The sequence below is a fragment of the Aedes aegypti genome, chromosome 3, assembly GCF_002204515.2.
Source record: "Aedes aegypti strain LVP_AGWG chromosome 3, AaegL5.0 Primary Assembly, whole genome shotgun sequence".
Taxonomy (NCBI): domain Eukaryota; kingdom Metazoa; phylum Arthropoda; class Insecta; order Diptera; family Culicidae; genus Aedes; species Aedes aegypti.
The window spans coordinates 34,707,504-34,727,278 of NC_035109.1; the positions used below are offsets into that span (position 1 = coordinate 34,707,504).

Sequence of the window (19,775 nt, forward strand, 5' to 3'; positions counted from 1 at the left end):
TACCGAGCAACAAATAAGAGCAGGATTTATTTTTGGTTGATTAACAGATTATTGGTTCGCTTAGCATATTGACATGGTTTAAGTTATGATTATTCAGCCATTCCATAAAAAAACAATCTAGTGGGTCACCGAATTCCGTGAAAATTTGCTATTTTGTTCCTTATCTGAAATAAGGTGATACGTGTTTTTGGATTTTTTGATTAGGGTGACCATTTCCGAAATAAAATGAACAGAAAAATCGCGATTTTGCTTAATTTTTATTAAAAAAAAATTATAACTTTTGAACCATTCGACCGATTTTCAATCTTTTTGGACGAAATGAGAGCTAAAGATTCTGACTTTTTAGGAAAAACATAAACTTCCACAAAAATTGTTTTTTAACATGAAAAGAAATCAATAATTTCCGTTTTTTCGTGTTTTGAAGGCCTCGGGACTAAATGGGGCTATTGCTGTTCTCATTTTTATCTTGAAAATTCAGTTATTTTTACGTATATTGTCAAATTTTTAGCGATGTATGTTTTTAGTTTTTTAGATATATTTTTTTGAAAATAAAAAATCAGTCATTTTTCATCGGCACACACTGTAGGTCTCAGCGCATTAGATTTTTTATCTAAAAACAAAATCATAACTTTTGAACAGCTCAACCGATTTCCAATCTTTTTTATGGAATAAAAGCTTAAAATTTCAACTTTTCAGACAAAATTGAAAAATCTAAAAAAAAATTACACGAAAAATTTTAAAAAATTTTGGTTTTAAATTAAGTTTTATTTATTTTAATGTAAAAAAAGTTTCATATTTATTCTGAAAAGTTGAAATCTTAAGCTTTCATTCCATAGAAAAAGGTTGGAAATCGGTTGAGCTGTTCAAAAGTTATGTTTTTTTTAAATAAAAAATCTAATGCTACAGTGTGTGCCGATGAAAAATCTAATGCTACAGTGTGTGCCGATGAAAAATGACTGATTTTTTATTTTCAAAAAAATATATCTAAAAAACTAAAAAACATACATCGTTAAAATTTAACAGTAAACTTTTAAAACGGAAAGTTTGGCAGTGAACTTTAAAGAAAAAAGGAGAACAGCAATAGCCCCTTTGGTTCCGAGGCCTTCAAAACACGAAAAAACGGAAATTATTGATTTGTTTTCATGTTAAAAAACAATTTTTGTGGAATTTTATATTTTTTCCTGAAAAGTCAAAATCTTTTGCTCTCATATCGTTCAAAAAGATTGAAAATCGGTCAAACGGTTCGAAAGTTATAATTTTTTTAAAAATAAAAAAATAAGCAAAATCGCGATTTTTCTTGTCACCCTATTTCGGAAATGGCCACCTTAATCAAAAAATCCAAAAACACGTGTATCCTTTTTTCGGATAAGGAACAAAATAGCAAATTTTCACGGAATTCGGTGACCCACTAGATCGGTTTTTCATGAAATGGCTGTATTGTGAGTTTTACTAACCTTCCTGTAAATTGGCTGTCCAATGAAACAATTTAAAAAAAAGACAATTTAAAATAAAAAAAAGACAATTTACACCGTCTTCAGCACATAGGCTGCACAGACTGAACGATCACTAACATTAGGCAACGGACAACACGAAACACCCAGTAGCCCAGCGATCAATTTTTCGTTTGACGAAAAGTTTTCTCCGACTGGAGCGGGAATCGAACCCACACCCCGTGGCACAATACGCCTAGACGACTGACGCCGCTAACCGCAAGGCCACGAAGCCCACAATTTAAGTGGAGATAAGTAGCATTACCCCGTCTGGTGCAAATTTACCGTATTCATGATAATAACCGTATGACATTAGCTTGTGAAATTATTCTTTTTGGTTTATTTTGAAAGTGAAAAAGGTTCACATTCCTATATATTTGAACTGAATATTCTATGAAAAAAAGTCTCGTGTTCACTATCTTAAGGGCGTAATTGCATTGATCGATTTCTCTTCATCGCTTTTCACTTTAGCTAATTAGTTTGATACTACACGCGAGATGTTCAAAATGCCAGTTTGTGGCATGACAAAATGCGTTGAATTGTGATCTGGCTCCCTTCAAGAGCAATACTTAAAATGAAATAAGATGAGGTGTTAAAATTCAATTAGTGTTTTTATTAAAGTTCTGATAATATTTCCAAAAGCAGTGAAAGTATAGTAGGTAACTGATTAATAACTTTCCTCACTAGTTCTATTAAATCCGCTATAATCCAATCTAGCTACAATGTTACATAGATGCTCCTGCGAGGATCCCTCGGTGAATTGACGAACGAGAAACTAGAAGTAGAACATTGTGCGAACTTCAGTCTTCTCATGTCTTATTCACACGGTCCCCTTTATGCAGCGTGCTATTCGTTCAACGTATGGGCTGCCGGTGACTTTGTGGAATTCCGCCTTTTATGATGTGCCATTTCTCTCTCTGTCCGCACAAGACCTCAACTGGAAAAACCACGGAGTGCTTCCACCGCCACGTTGTCCCGAGGGCTACTAACCGTACTTTAGACTTTTATCTATGAATGTATAATTAAAGGCTTCCTTGGCGCTCCTAAGAGTGCGGGCTCACACAGGTGAAAAGTGTGGAAAAATCACATTAAAGCAGATTTAACCCGGCGCGGCCGTTCCACCATCATAGTCCCAGCAACGTTGCGTGAGAAAAGATGGCTTGCGTCTGACGCCTCGTTTGAAACCTTTTAGCTAACGGTAGATTGTCCTTATGTGTACCTGGTTTAGGTTTCACGGATGAAAGGACGGCTAGAATTAGGTTATTGCAAAATTAATCACTCGATTCATGTGACTTTAGCAGCATCCCAGTGAAGGAAAAGGTGGTTTCTCACGCAATGTCGTTAGAATGGCTGACAATGGGGCTGTGCATGAGCCACGTATTTTTTTTCAAATTCTTTATTTGTATCATTTCAAACTTTAAATTCATATATTATATCTTGGTGTTCTGTGTTAGAAAACACTATCATTTTAATTTGGTAAATCTAAATTTAGCATTTATTATTATTTTGTTAACAACATATTGCATTTCATTTGCCATAGCAGTTCAGAATTTTTATAGGTGAGTTGATTTCACCTGGGCCTTCCATAGCCGAGTGGTTAAAGTCCGCGGCTTCGAACCATGCTGAAGGTGTCTTGGTTTGATTCCCGGTCGGTTCAAGATTTTTTCGTAATGTTTTTTTTTAACTTCCCTGGGCATATAGTATCATCGTTTTGCCACGCGACATACGAATACGAAAATGGCAACTTTGGCAAAGATAGCTCTCAGTTAATAAATGTGGAAGTGCTCATAAAGAACACTAAGCTGAGAAGTAGCCTCTGTCCCAGTGAGGACGTTATGCCAAGAAGAAGAAGAAGAATATGAGAAAAACGCTTTCAATTAACTTAACATAACTCAACCTAGATATATAACGCATTTATCATGGCAATAGAAAATTGTAACAATTGTCTGAAATTATTAATAATCTTGTTCAACATTTGTTCCAATGTTTCAACATTGGATATTCTATGTTACTCAATAATATTATACCAGTGAGGGAACTCCAGAATCATTTTCAAAATTCAATCCTCTGCAGAGCTTCCTTGCTGGTATTACAACAGCTATTCCATATTGGTACAGCATACAACATTGCTGCCATGAAACTTCTATTTATGAATCGCTATTTCAAATAATGAATCATCCATTGCTCCAGCAAATACAGGTCATTTATAGCTATGCATGGGTTTTGGAGCACATTTTGGTTGCTTACGTAACATATAAATATAAAACTACTATTGCTTCTTTCTATGAAAATAAAAACAAATATCTAATTGCGTGTTCACTAAATTTATTTCAAATTCAATGCTCACCTGTAGCATGGCCGCTGATAGATACTGTATACAAAATGTGTTCATTCATTCCCCCTCGTTCAAGATATTGTCCCCAACACAACAACCTGCCCTTATCGTTCGTCGAACACTTTGCGCAAACATTCTTATCACAACACGCTTGGCTGGCTTTCCATCGAAGCCCACTTCTACCCATATATACCGAAAGTAGCTATCATTCTCCTTTGGGCTTCTTGTGCTCACGAGCTGCCTTCGATGGTGCTGGATAAATCAGAAATAGCGACAACTGCACCGCACACAAACCGAGGGCTATCACTTTCTGAACCTGGAAGAATATAGAGGTGGAGAAAATTGAAATGAATTTGAAACTTTCGAGACAAGCTAATGAGCTGTGGGAAACTTTGCCTACAACAGTCGAAGTTCGTCTCCGAGTACTTACAATGATGAAGTAGTTGTGTAGGATGATTCCGTACAGAAGCCATAGCACGGAGGCTCCGGTGCTCGCCATGATCACTGGCAGGGGAAGTCCTTCGCTGCTTTTATTCTTGATTACTTCGCCCTGTAAAGAACACAAATTCAAATTTGCACAACTGCTATCATTCATTGGCGTAGCCAGAGGGCCCTCTTCCTCGAAAAAAAAAAAATGGAAATAAAATCAAAGTCTACTTGTTTGACTTTAAAATATTAAATTTGTCATAGGTTGTGTCCAGTATTCATATTTAAAAAAAATGCGTGATGATAAAATTATTGAAGAATCCAACTAAAAATCAAATTTGTGAACATGAGCATGAGCAAGAGCATACACTACCCGTCATAAATACGGAATCTCTAGAATAAGTATTGCAACACCCAGTTGAATATTGAATCGCCCCTTAAAAAGTTTAGCATTAACTTAAAACAAGTGAATTGAAATTGCTATACCTCGAGATCCTTATGATTTGCAAAGAATCGATCTTCAACAAAGTTGTTCAGCGGATCTGGGACATCCACACTCAGAAACACGGGTATTCACAGAATAACTAAATTTAAGTAATTAATGATTATTTTCTATCTGCCCCTCTTTCATCCTGCAGGGAATTTTATTCCTATTTGTCAATTCGCTTGGGTTGAAGCATCGCTAAGCTTTAACCCAGTCAAATTGACAGTTAGTGTAAAAATTCACAGCAGTTATAAAATAGTCATTCATGCATAAACTTTAGTAATTCTGTGACTATTTTGATTTCTGAGTGCAGAAGGCAAATATTTTGGTTTACAATTTTGCCGCTAGGTGGCGCTAGTGAACATGTAAAATTAGGCATTTTAAGGCTAAGTAGCCCGTCATTCGTTTTGGTAGCCATGTAGACATAGCAGTTCGAAATTTCAAAGTGATCAATCTCAGTCCTCATAGATCATATTGATCCGGAAAAGTATCACTATATGCGCTGTCATGCAGAATGTATGCTGATACTTTTTCAGATGCATCAGTGCAATACCAACTATTTTGCTTTAATTTGAAATAACGACATGATGTAGCAACAATCATCAACGACACATACAAATATCAATGACGGCCTACTTCGCCTTAAGCATGTTGTATCTTGTGATCCACATGAGACAAAAAGTTCGAGTCTTCGACAAAGTTGTTCAAAAGGTTAAGGACATTCTAAAGACAGAAAGTTTGGTACGCAATATTGCCGCTGGGTGGCGCTAGTTAGCATGTAAACTTGAGCATTTTAAGCAAGTTCTATCTTGTGATTCACAAGAGATAGAAAGTTCGAGTCTTCGGCAAGGTTGATCAAAAGGACAAGGACATTTGAAAAGCAAACAGTTTGGTTCGAAATTTGCCGCTAGGTGGCGCTAATGAGCATGTAAAATTGTGCGTCTTAAACTAATTCTCTCTTGTGATGCACAAGAGAAAGAAAGATCGAGTCTTCGGCAGAGTTGTTCAGAATGTAAAGGACATCCGGAAAGCAGACTATTGATTCAAAAAATTCCGGTTGGTGCCACTAGTGAGCAAATAACATATAGTTTTTCAAGCGAGTTATATATTTTGATACAGATAGGATAGAAAATTGAAGTCTTGAATATCCAATGATATAAACCCGACTAACTAGGAAATGAATGAAATCTGAACTGAATCACTGGAATATGTAGTGAATGGAATGGAATAATATAGTGAAACTTTTGAATATTATGTCACATGAATAGCGTTACGACTGTTTATATCGTTCATAACCGCTAACAGTTGGCGCCACCGGCAAAAAGTACAGATAACAACCTTTCGAACATTTCTCTCACTGGCCGCCGCGCAGCGACACTGATGTTTGTATTCCACTCACTGATCACGCTACGCTGAATTCTCAAATTTCTCATACTTCCAACACAAGCGCAAGGAAGAATGGTAGTTGAGAGCTGTCAAAACGTATGGAAAATAATGAAAAACGTAAATTACTAGCAGTTAGGAAACTGGATCAAAAAAGTAGTGATTAGAAATCTAGCGTAATGTGAATAGATAGCTTTATGTGTTTAGTTCATGAATCTGCCATGGTGCTTTCTTTGCTTCAGGATTTCGATTTTACTACCAATGAAAAAGAGCCACCTATTGCCCTTTTATGTTTTGAATATCGCCCTATTACTTAAATATGAGGTGCATCTGACATGATTTGGTTGAAATTAAGTAGACACATCCAGAATCTCTTTTAACCTTCCAGTCGTCGCGTGGTTGATCACTATCAGAACCACCACGCTGCTGTTGTGATCGAAAAGCGAGGTTTGTTCATGAGTGTTGTACAAAATACAACATAGCGACGACTGAAGTGTTAAAATTAAGTGAATCAGTCTTAAATTATTTGAACATGAAATGAATCAGACCTGAATAATTATAAAATGAAGTGAATCAGTCGTTAACTGCTTGAAAGACATGAATGACTGGAAAATGCATTTTAACAAAAATGAATTACTTAAACTAGAAATGAATCAGACCTTATTCACTTGACTATGAAGTAATTCAGACTTATAAAGTGAATCATACCTGATGCACTTGAATACGCAATTAATCCAACACGAATCACTTGGATATGGAGCGAATCTGACATGCATCACTTAACTATAAAGTGAATCAGTCCTGAATCACTTGAATATGAAGTAAATCTGACCTGCATCACTTAAATATGAAGTATGACAGACCTGAAACATTTGAATAAATGAATCAGTCTCGATTATGAAGAGATATCAATCCAAATCATTTCAAAACTAAAAGCATTAGACCTGAGTCGCTGAAACAAACATTGAAACATATCTTAATTACTCGAAACTGAAGTAAATCAAACCTTAATCAAATGAAAAAGAAGTAAATCAGTCCTGAATTCCTTATATGTGATGCAAATCAACTCCGAATAACTAAAAAAAAAATAATCGAATTCACTTGAATATGAAATAAATCAGACATGGCTCACTTGTAAATGAATAAATTAGACCAACATCACTTAAAGATGAAGTGAATCAATGATGTCCTCAAATATGAAGTAAATCAGCCCTGAATCTCTAGAAAATGAAGTCAATCGTACCTGAATTACTTCAATATAAAGTGAATCAGACTTGATTCACTTGAAAATTAAGTGAGTCAGCCCTAAACTGTTCAAACATGAAGTGGATCATACCGAGCAACTGGAAAATGCAGTGAAACAATACTGAATAAACTAAATTCTAGGTGAATCGAAACTGATCTACTTAAACTACTTGAATATCAATTATTTCATACTTGAAACAGGTGAATATGAAGTAATTTCGACCTGCATCACTTAACTATCAAGTGAATCAAACCTGAATCACTTGAACATGCAGTGAATCCGACACGAAGCACTTAGATATGGATAAATCACTGGAATGTGAAGTGAATCAATTCTAAATTACTTGAATATGAAGTGAATCAGTTCTGAATCATTAGAATATGAAGAGAAACAGATCTGACTCACTTGAACATAATGTGAATCAAACATGAAACACTTGAATATGAAGTGAAACACACATGAATCAATTGAAATCATTTGAACATTGAGTGAATCCTGAAGTAGTTGAATATGAAGTGAATCAGATATGAATCACTTGAATTTGGAGCGAATTGAATCACTTGGAAATGAATCACTTTAATATGAAGTGAATCAATCCAAAATCACATGAAAATGAAGTAAACCTGACGTGAATCACTTGGATATGAAGCGAACCAATCCTGAATCACATCAATATGAAATGAATCAGTCTTGAGTCACTTGAACATGTAGTTAATCTGGCATGATTCACTTATTATGGAGGAAATCAAACCTGAAACATATGAATACAAAGAAGATCAGATATTAATCACTTGGGTATGGAGTGATTCAACATGAATCACTTGAATATAAAGTTAATCAATCCTGTATCACTTGGGTATAAGGCGTCGGCCACTAATTACGTAACGCTCTAGGGGGAGGGGGGGGGGGGGGGAGTAGGCTCAAGTGTTACGGCTCAAACAAAAAATTGAAATTTTCCATACAAAAAGCATTACGGTGGGGGGGGTCGAAAATTGCCAATTTTAGCGTTACGTAATAAATTAACGCTGCCTAAGAAGGTTCTGACTTGAATAATTTAAACATGATGGACATGATTCGCACTTGAAGTAATATATAGCTGAATCATTAAAAGGTACATCAGATCTGAAGCACTTAAATACGTTATGGATCAGACCTGAATCACTTGAATATGATATGATTCTGACTCAATCACTTCCCCTGTCAAAGGCTTTTTGATCAACATTCAGGATATTTCATTCTATTAAATCATGAGATTTAATAACAGTCAACCTTCCATACAAAGAGTTCAAGAACCAGAGTAAAAGTTGGTTTTCGTGGCAACCTCATACCTGAGTAAAACTGATTATGTGTTTTATAACGGGATCATTCCTTTAACTTCAAGTTCAAGATGCTCAATTTCACATGCTCACAACCATGCATACACCAAGCGGGAGAACAAAGAATCGAGCTGTTTAACGTCCTGACTTCTTTGACTGTCTGACTGTCGAAGAATCGAACTTGCAATTTTACCAGGATCACAATAAAGAACTAGCTTGAAATTCTCAATTCAACATGTTCACTACCTTCAGCTATAGAGACAAAATTATAACCTAAACTGTTTGCCTTACGGATTTCCTTGACCTTCTGAACAACTTTGCTACAAACTTGAACATATTTTCTTATCAAAATTATAATATAGAACTTGTTTGATATTAAAAACATATAAATCAATCTGAATGCTCAATTTCACATGCTCACTAGCGTCACCAAGTGGCAAAATGGCGAATCAAACTGTTTGCATTTCGGATGTCCTCTACCTTCTAATCAACTTTGTCGAAGACTCGAACTTTCTATCTGATCTGGATGATGAGATAAATTGCTCATTTTTATCTGCTCACTAGCGCCACTTAGCGACAAAATTTTGATTCAAATTACCTGTCTTCTGAATGTACTTGACATTCTGAATAACTTTCCCGGTGACTTGAACTTTCTATCTCATATGGATTACGAGATAGAACTAGCTTAAAATGCTAAATTGTTCATGCATACTAGCACCACCTAGTGGCAAAATTGCGAACTAAACTGTTTGTTTTCCGAATGTCCTTGACCTGTAGAGCAACTTTGCCGAAGACTCGTACTTTCTATCTCATGTAGATCACAAGATAGTACATGTTTAAAATGCTCAACTTTACATGCTCACTAGTGCCACTTAGCGGCAGAATTGCGAACCAAACTATTTGCTTTCAGAAAGTCCTCGATCTGCTGAACAACTTTGCTGAAGAGCGCACCATTATAGATCATCAGCTTATCGAGGTATAGTATCATAAATGTTCTTGTTTTGAGATGATGCTAAACTTTTCAGGGTGATTCAATATTCTGCTGAATGTTGCAATCAGGCTTTGCAGAATTCGCTCTCATTTGATTTTGAAGCACGATCAAAGCAAGCAAAGAAAAACATCCCATCTGTTGCGGTCCATGATCGTCATTGTATTGCAAGGCGTAACACGTCTGATAAATGGAAGCAACGAAAGAGAGCCCCAAAGAGAGAGCGATGATAAAATCCATTTTTCTCGCTTGTTTACCGTTGGGGATAGGTGATTTTCTTTACTGGCACGATAAACAATCCACGAACTTCCAATAGCAATAGTGTCCACCAGGCTTGAAGCATGTTTAGAGGGGTTTTATCATACACTACTATCCCCCCAATCTGATCAAATTTGTAGCAGTATACGAAAAATAGTCTCTCATAATGTGCAGCATGTTATGATAGTTACAGAGAGCGATACGTGGAAGATTCTCTCAATTTTCTCAGGATTCAATCCCTGGTTGCAATACTTTTTCGAACGAGTCCGTATTTATGACGGGTAGTGTAGATGACCGTACAATTCAGGCAATGGACATGCCCTATATCAACTGCAGCGATTTGCAGTAGACAGGATGTCCCGGGCCCGATCTATCTGACAAACCAATCGAGCCCTCTGTCACCATAGAAGATGGTGTCTCCATCATGTCGATAGCCTGGTACAATTCGTAGTTGCTACTCCGTGATTGACTAGAGCAATCGAAATTGAGGAGGGTTGGGCTTGGGATTAGCTTACCATACCTCAATGTGCACAAATCGAGAAGTTAAATTTTAAAAATCAATAATGTCGCCGGCTGCGTTCTTACGATCATCGAGGAAGGGAAGAAATGTAAGTTAGACAACCATAGTTACTAGAGACCGGAGAATCTTCTGCATCTCTACAGTTGTCATGGAAAGGATATTGGGTTAGTGGGATAAGGTAAAGATCTGGGAGTCGCTCATGGTTGGTGATGCGATCCATGATATATTTACGCCTAGCCGGAATCGGATTATCAATACAAAACTGTTACTTTTCGAGCAAAATTTTAGAATAACAACACAAAAATACATGCAGAAGATGTCCAAAACGATCCTTTTTTGATAAATAATGAATACACCCGATTCTGTTTTTTGCACGGGGGATGCGTACCGTGTAAAATAAGTTTTTGCCATTTCTCATCGTAATAGGCTGTTTTTCATCACGTTATGAACAGTGCTGTAAACATTCGACACTTTGCGCGACGTTCGTTTTGTTGCCATGGTTAGCAGTCACAGCAGGAGTGGTAGAATGAACGTCAACAAACACGAAAAAGTGTCAATTGAATGTCGTTTTATACGACGAAATTTGCATGAATCATAAGTTTTGCAAATAATTCAGACATCAGATCATAAGCCACATGTATAGTTTGATCTTGTCTGTTATGTCGAATGTTACACAAATACAGTGAAAGCAGAACATAAACAAATAAAACCATAACGCTTCCTAGCGAAACTATCGTGGCACTCAATTGACATTTTTCTTTTCTACATTCGTTTGATCGCTCGTGTTGCGAATGTTTAAGGAAAGCGCTGCCGTGAAAACGTTTCGACTACCGTGATTACTTACAACACTGGTCATGAAATGCCCTACTTTCCTGCACTGAAGTATGCAGTGCGGGAATAGTCATTACCCAACTGAAACCAGTGCTGTAATGATTCATTACGCAACGCTTTCTTATTACACAACTGTTATGAGTTGCGTAATGAATCATAAGACAACAATTTTTCAGAAATTGTGAAATAATGGTGAAAGCTTTCCGATATAATCCCTGATACACTCAAGTGGTCTTCTACAAAATTGCAAAAAATGTTGCACGTAGCTCGTTGCAGAACTCGTTTTTTCCGCACTCGTCGTAATCATCCTACTCGGTAAGCCTCGTAGGATAAGTTTACGACTCGTGCTGTAAAAATCATCATTCTGCAACTTGTTGCGTAAACTACTATTTCAGTTCAACATTTCAAAAACTGTGCAAAAAAGTAACACCATTTCTCGACGTTTCATGCAAAAATAAGGTTTTGATGAAAAAAAATGTATGGATTTTTTTTGGCACGGCCGTGTAAAAAAAAAATCACTGCAAAAACAGAATCGGGTGTAATGACTTTCAGGTCGTTAAAGCTACCCTGCTCCCCTTACAGGAATCCTGGCTACACCAATTTCTCCATTTTACATCCTTATTTACCAATTTCAGTAATGGCAATCCGATGTAACTGAGAGTCAAAATTGTCACCAGCAATCCGAAGCGGTCCTTCACCAGAGCAGGATTTTCGAAACCCGCATACAGCAGCGCTCCACCCACCAGCAGGATTGTTCGCATCACTAACTTCCAGAAATCATTCCGCTTCCCTCGGGGAGTGTAGAACAGATAGCATCCCGAGTAGGCCAAACAGATGGCAAGCGCGTAGGAACTGGTTCGAATCAGTGGCGCAGACCGGAGCATCTGCGAGTACTTGAGCTGAAGAATTGTTCTAGAGAAAATGAGAATGATTACTCTCATAGTTTTGTTTACAGGATTATCGCGAAAGAAACTTACAATCCACACCCAAACACAAACTGCAACGCGGAGAACCCTTCCGAGCTGCCCTTCAGTCGAATTTTGTTGCACGTGAAGCAACCACTCAGAAATTGGGCGATGGTCAAAATTCCCGCCACATTTCCGATGACATCCCGGTAGGGCAGCAGAACACGTGCTAGCGAATCCATAGCGATACCGAAATTCTAAGCGATCACTTTCCCCTCCCGATGCAAACAAACGACTGACCGATCTACTTAATTTCGAACATTTCACATCTCAACGCGGCCAACCTTGGGGATGATCGTCGTTGACTGATTAAACAGCAGGCATTTAGCGTCTAGTCCATCATCGGTGACAGCGACGAAAGCGTGGCTTCTTTTAGCGCCTTTCGAGTGCAGCGTCGGTTCGAGTTGAGTTGGGTGGTTCTAACACCGGACAGAACAATATTCAAGTGGAACGAGAAAGGGAAGACGGGTTAATATGCACCCTTCAAGGAAAAACTGAATTATAACTCGTAACTGTAAATTATAAAAATAAATTGATTAATCTCAGTGAAATTAATGAATCAAGTGTAAGATAGCAAAAAGAAATATCACTATACGACGCGCTGAAAAGATTCACTAATTCACTAAAAAAAGATCATCCTTCTAGGTAACTAAACTAAAAGTGAACGATAATTTGATGGACGTTTACTTGCATTGCCTGGGATACTAAGAAATACATCCTTGGAAAAACAATGTCCACATCATCCGCGAAGCAGACCAACTGAATGGATCTGTTGAAAATCGTTCCTCGACTGTCACAACACATTAACTCTTTCAGCACATACATTACCTCTTCTCGCGCAATTTTGAACGAACTCTGTGATTTCTTTATAGACTTCTCCAGTCATTACTTATGGGATTTTTCACGAATTATCTATAACATTCTTCAGGTATTTAATCAGTTATTTCTCATCGGAGTGCTTTAGGGTTTTTTCCATGGATTCCTACAGAAATCTTTATAGTATTTTTTCAGGGAATCCTACAATCTCTAACACTCATTCCAGGAATTCATCTAGTTATTCCTTCTTGGATTACTTCATAAAAACCTACAAAAATTCCTCCAAGAATTCGCTAAGAGATTCTCCAGGAATTCCTCCAAAAATTCATTTAGAACATTATCTACAAATTCTTGCAGGGACGCCCTAGAATCTTCTGGGCCTTTCGAGTATCATATAGAAGATTCCACAAGACTTATTCTAGGAATTTCTCTAATTGTTCCATCTCGGATTGCTACTAAAATTCCTTCAGACGAACCAATGGAAGCAGGTACTCCTCCAGAAATCCCTTGTGCACGAACCGTTTCGAAGATTCTCCAAGAATTAATCTAGAATTATTTCAGGAATTATTCCATAGATTTATAATATTTAATATTTATCTGACCCAGGTCTTAATGATTTGGAAAGCGAGAAATAGGCATTAAATCCGCATCTTTTTGAAACAAGTAACACAACAAATTACAAAAAAGGACACTTATAATCTAAAACTAACAAACAAGGTGTTAAAACCTAATATTACAAGATAAATACATTAATTAAAATCAAACTGTTCGAAAACTTCATTGAAACGAGCAACCATGTGTCTACCATGATCCTATGTTGCCCGTATCGGCTATTGCGCACATCCATACTGAGAAAGTTGCGTCGTCTCAAAGGGCGTTCGGGGACATAAATACGCAGCTCGTGGAGTAAAGCTGGAGCATCAATTTCGCCTTTGAAGATCTTGATTGTATTGAAACTCTCCCACTTTTCAAAGTATTCAATCCAAGCAGCATACATCGGTGCTCATACGGAGGAAGATGAATTCTATCACGCCACGGAAGATTCCTGAGAGCCAGTCGCACGAACTTCCGTTGCACAGCCTCGAAACGATCGATCCAAACTCTATTGTACGGGTACCAAACTACTACAGCAGCTTCCAAAATAAAGCGAGCTAAGGCAAAGTATCATGATTTGAAGTACAAAAGATCCGAGAAACCTTCTGCGATCTTAATTTAATCGATGATTTCTGAGCAACTATTAAGTATGGCGTATTTTGACCCACGTTTTTTATGTAATACGGAAGAATTGTTTTTCCGTGAATTTGACTATAATACCTTGTATCTTGGATATATTGCCACTGCGGTGACCAAGTGACCACAACCATTACAACATTGCACGTATTCTACTGCATATCAACAGCATTGATGCAACATTGCTTTTATTCGATAGATTTCAAGACATTACAAATTATAAATCAATCCTACATTACTAATGTATCAATGCTCTAATATTACTTTATAAATTGCTTGATTGCTTTATCGACGTTCTTGCATAACTCGTACAGTTGGAGTGCCCATTTCCTCTTTTAAACGTCTTTGATGGTGAGCACGGCAATGCAGCTGCATTATATATGCAATGATATAATGCTCCACGGTTACTTGGGTGATGCGCAAGGTGGAATGCCCCAAAGGCGCATTTTACACCCAGTTCCCCCAAAGCGCAAATGGGTACTCCCTGCTGGATTGGGATGGGACAGATAAGCTTGTTTAGTACGACGTGGAAGTCAATCTAAATATTTGGAGTATGGATTAGTGAATGAAGGTAGAAAAGAAGCGGTTTGAAGGAATAGAAGTTTTCTGTGACACAAATCGTATGTAGGTAATATAAATAGTTTTAGATTATGGAGGTTCAAATTGCAAAAAGGTTGGAAATTCAATCTCCCATATCTTTTTTTACAATCCTGATAATAAAAAGGGAATTCTAATTCGAAAAAGTTGAAATATAGCGTGACATAATTTTGGTACAAAAATAGTTATAGTTATTAGTTCGAAGAATGTTTTTCATTTAGAGAAGATAAGTCAATGACTAAGGGGCAACGTGGCGTAGTTGGTTACTCGTTCACTTCATATGCGGATGGTCATGGGTTTGAAGCGATGTGAGCGCCACGAGTGTGACGGTCACCAACTACCAAATACCAAATTGAACGCTATTTTTCTGTAAGATGAAAATAATTCGTGTGTTACGTCTGTGCCTACGTTTTCTTTGGGCCAACTTAAAGTCAACACCAAAAGTTGCAAACTTCAATGAACTTTTCAGTAAGGAAGGTATGTGAGATTAGATTTTCGAACCTTTTTTATAATTTTAACCACCCTATTGTAGACGAACGATGATATTTCTATGTCTAAATGTTACATATATGGTTCGGTAAAGTATGGTAAAAGTTTCAACTGGTATAACTAGTAAATAATTGGTTGCCCAAACAGCCATAGCCACTATGGGTGCTTTCCATCCAGACTGGCGGCCAAAAATAGGTTTTCCATCTCATGTCGTATTCATGAGTTTGGGATACAAATTTGATGTTTTATTTTCAAAAACAAGTTTTCGAGACTAACTTTTGAATAGGGTCTATAGCGACATAATAAGTTTTGTTACTAATGATGTATATAAGCCATTTATGCGATTAACGTTTTTCAAACCATTATAACTATTATAACTTACAAAGAAATGATGATATGAATGATTTAGCGACATTCAGTCATCCTCTGAATTATTTTTTTGCAGTTTTTAATAGAAAATGGTTAAAAATATTGGAAAAATTCAAAAAGCCCTAAATAAAAAAAGTGCAAATTTGTGCAGCTGAATTCATCACGATCCTTTAATTTACATCTCAAAGTACCCTTGGAAATAATTTTTAGCCTGGGACAACTTGGGACGAATTTTTATTTCATTGTATTTTTCTTAGATAGCTTTTTGAATAAGCTTTTGGACAGTGAATAAAGATCTGTATAAAATATTACGATTATGCAGTATACTGTATTCAATGTGTCCCTTGTGTTTACACTGATTTTTTTAATTTTTCTTAAAATCCCTAACTTTGACATACTGTATCAATTGAAGTATAAAAGATCTTGCCCTTATATTCCAGGAATATCTTAATAGAAGTGTTAACTTTGGAATGTTGTACAAGAAAAACCTATCAGAACAAATCATTTTTTCGATTATTGGCCACCTGATCGCCCATAGTGTATAGCGGTAAACGCGCAGGTATTGACTAAAAGCAGGCTGAGGGCTGCGGGTTTGAATACCAGCATTCGAGGATATTTTCGTAACAGAAACTTTCTCGACTATCCAGAGCTTAGAATTACTTAGTGCTTAGCACACGAAATATGTGAAAGTCGTCAAATAATGCTCTTAGTGAGAAACAGGCTCTGTACCAGTTGTGACATAATGCCAGAAAATGAAGAACCAGTAGACAATTTACTTGCACTGTGAGCGAGTTTTGTTAAGCTTATCAATTTTGACTTCTGGCAGAAATTGTGTTTTGTTGATTTTTAAAAAAAATACTGATTTGAATATTTATAATAAACTCAGCTAACAATTTGTCCGGTTGCTTAGCAACGAAGCAAGATTAACTGATACTCGGCTTTTATTTACTGAGATCCCAGCAAATTTGTTTGCCGACTTCTCGGCTGTGCGGATCTCGGTTAAAATTAGCCGAGATTAGGCATTCTAATTTAAGTGTGCAGGTCTCTACGCACCATCTGTTCATCGATTTCAAGGCGGCATACGACAGTATTGACCGTGTACAGTTAGAGTGCGGCTTATTTTTCAAAAGTTCTCAAAACCAAAAATTCTTGTGCTCTACTGAATTCAAATCACATTAAAAGAGAAACCTCAAAATCTGAGCCAAAAATATTAACATTTAGGGGTGACGCAAGCGTCTTGAAGGTGAATTTTGCAGTTATAAAAAATAACCTTCAGTGAAGTAAACATAACTTTGTTAGTTTTCAAGCGATTTTAAAACGTTTAGCATCAATACCTTCAACATTAAATTTACAAAAACTTTTTAGAACAACAAATTTGTCTAAAATCAAAACAAGTTTAAGTTATAAGTAATTTATTCCAATTTTATCCTCATCATCGCTGAAGCTGAAACTGGTTTTCCTCATTTGTTAATCTTTTGAGAAGGACTTTGCAACAATTTCTAAATAATTTTGAAACAAAAATATGTTTGCATATGTTGAAAAATATATGCACTATTCAACTCGCAGTAAAGGCAAGATGCTTTATAAATTTGAGTTTTATAGAAAAAATGCAATTTCCGACAAAAAACTTATATAATCAGAAGAAATTTGATTTTTGCATTTAAAAATCATGTTTTTGGATAGTTTTTGGTGAAAAACTTAGTCAAAACCATTTTTAAGAAAAATGTGTTGTATGAACAGTTTGAAAACAACTAAATTTTCTTCAAAAACATGTAAACAGATTCGGAATCAATTGAGTATTCAAGAAGTTATGGTCCAACTAAGTTGATATTTTTAGTAAAATGATAAAAAATTTGTATAAAAGTATTTTAAACTAAGACTAGTTTTGATTTAGACAAATTTGATGTTCCACAAAGTTTTTTATAAATTTAATTTTGAAGATAATGATGCTTAAAGTTTTGAAATTGGTTGGAAAATAACAAAGTTATGATTACTTCGCTGAAGGTCATTTTTTATAACTTGAAAATTCACCTTCAAGACGCCTGCGCCACCTCTAAATGTTAATATTTTTGGCTCAGATTTTGAGGTTTCTCTTTTAATGTGATTTGAATTCAGTAGAGCACACGAATTTTTGGTTTTGAGAACTTTTGAAATATAAGCCGCACCCTAGTGTACAGCTATGGAAGATCATGGACGAGAACAGTAGGCCGTCCCTTATTTTTCGAAAATGCGAAATGTTATAAGTTCGTAATTGTAAAGTGCTCGTTTTGGTGAGAAAAAAATCAGGTAAAAATTTGAAGTCCGTACTTGGATGCTAAGTGGTCCCCCAACGGCCCTGAAGGTATTAGGCGTATATGACCCCGTACGCATAATCGAGCTCGCTGCTCTAGTGCATGCAGCATGAGTACGAAAAGCCACCACTAGCAAATTGTCCTGAGCGCGTTGATAATCAACATAGTAGTTTTTTTTCTTTGGGATGATTCAAATATTATGTAATGCAATAATTGCCAATTCACGACCCCCTCCCTCCCCCACGTAAATGCTTTTGTATTAAAAAAAAAATGTTTTTTGTATGGACCGTAACACTACGGAAGACCCTCTCCCTCCCCCTGTTGCGTTACGTAATATTTGAACGGTTTCTTTGTAGTTCTGAATCTTATGTCAGCGTGCAGTGTTATGAAGATATCCACAGTATAAATTATTATTTTTCTTCGAATTCTATGCTGATTAACAATTTATTACTTTTGGATTTTCGTACTCATGATGCGTACACTAGAGCAGCGAGCTCGATTTGGCGCACGGGGGTCATTTACACCTAATACCTTTAGGGTCGTTGGGGGACCACTTAGCGTCCACGTACGGACTTCAAATTTTTACCTGATTTTTTTCTTACCAAAACGAGCACTTTACAATGACGAACTTATAACATTTCGCATTTTCGAAAAATAAGGGACGGCCTAGAGAACAGCTTTCCCGGGAAGCTCACAAGACTGATTAGAGCGACGTTGGACGGTGTGAAAAACTGCGTGAAGATCTCGGGCGAACACTCCAGTTTGTACGAGTTTCGGCGGGCACTTCGACAAGGTGATGGACTTGCGTGCCTGTTGTTCAATATTGCGCTTGAAGGTGTCATGCGGAGAGCCGGACTTAAAAAAGACACTACACGCTAGCAGTCGAGGAACGATTTTCACGAGATCCTGACAATTTGTTTGCTACGCGGACGACATGGATATTATTGGGAGAAAATTTGAAACGGTGGCAGCCGTTTGAAACGCGAAGCAACAAGAGTCGGGCTAATGGTGAATGCGTCGAAAACAAAGTACATGCTGGTAAGCGGAACTGAGCGCGACAGGGACCGCCTAGGAAGCAGTGTCACGATAGACGGGGATACCTTTGAGGAGGTGGACGAGTTCGTCTTTCTTGGATCCTTGCTGATGGCTGACAACAATGCAATGTAAGTCGGGAAATACGAAGGCGCATCATCAGTGGAAGTCGTGCCTGCTATGAGCTCCTGACGAAACTGCGGTCAAGAAAGATTAACCCCCGCACCAAATGTACGATGTACAAACGCTCATAAGACCGGTAGTCCTCTACGGGCATGATATGTGGACTGTGCTCGAGGAGGACTGGCAAGCTCTTGGGGTTTTCGGACGCTAAGGACGATCTTCGGCGGCGTGCAGGAGAACGGCGTGTGGCGGCGAAGTTTGAACCACGAGCTTTCCCAACTCTACGGTGAACTCAGTATCCTGAAGGTGGCCTAAGCTGGAAGGATACGCTGGGCAGGGCATGTTATAAGAATGTCGGAACCCTGTAGGCGTGGGGCGCAGAGAGCTAGGTGCTTTGACCAGGTGCACCAGGACCTGTAGAGCGTGGGACAAAGCCGAGGATGGAGAGAACCGACCATTAAGCGAGTGAATTGGCGAAGGTTTTATCAAGCTAATTGATGTAAATCCAAATAAATAATAAATAAGAATTCCTAATATAAGTCAACATATGATTTCTTAGTTACTGCCAATGATATGATATTGTATG

The 19,775-nt window shown here is 37.2% G+C and overlaps 1 protein-coding gene across 1 annotated transcript; it reads right to left on the minus strand.

Moving 5' to 3' along the window:
* Positions 1-3,798: 3,798 nt before the first annotated feature.
* LOC5566372 (sugar transporter SWEET1) lies at positions 3,799-12,667 on the minus strand. Its single transcript, XM_001650734.2, has 4 exons — positions 12,255-12,667; positions 11,904-12,189; positions 4,256-4,375; positions 3,799-4,141 (listed from the first exon to the last, which is right to left on the minus strand). The coding sequence occupies exons 1-4, from the start codon at positions 12,422-12,424 to the stop codon at positions 4,031-4,033; spliced, it is 687 nt and encodes a 228-aa protein (XP_001650784.1). The 5' UTR covers positions 12,425-12,667; the 3' UTR covers positions 3,799-4,030.
* Between the last annotated feature and the right edge of the window lie 7,108 nt (positions 12,668-19,775).

Coding starts and splice junctions, on each gene's coding strand:
- LOC5566372 (XM_001650734.2), bottom strand. CDS start 12,424: ATGGATTCGCTAGCACGTGTTCTGCTGCCCTACCGGGATGTCATCGGA. Junction 12,190..12,254: donor TTTGTGTTTGGGTGTGGATT/GTAAGTTTCTTT, acceptor CATTTTCTCTAG/AACAATTCTTCAGCTCAAGT. Junction 4,142..4,255: donor TACACAACTACTTCATCATT/GTAAGTACTCGG, acceptor ATATTCTTCCAG/GTTCAGAAAGTGATAGCCCT.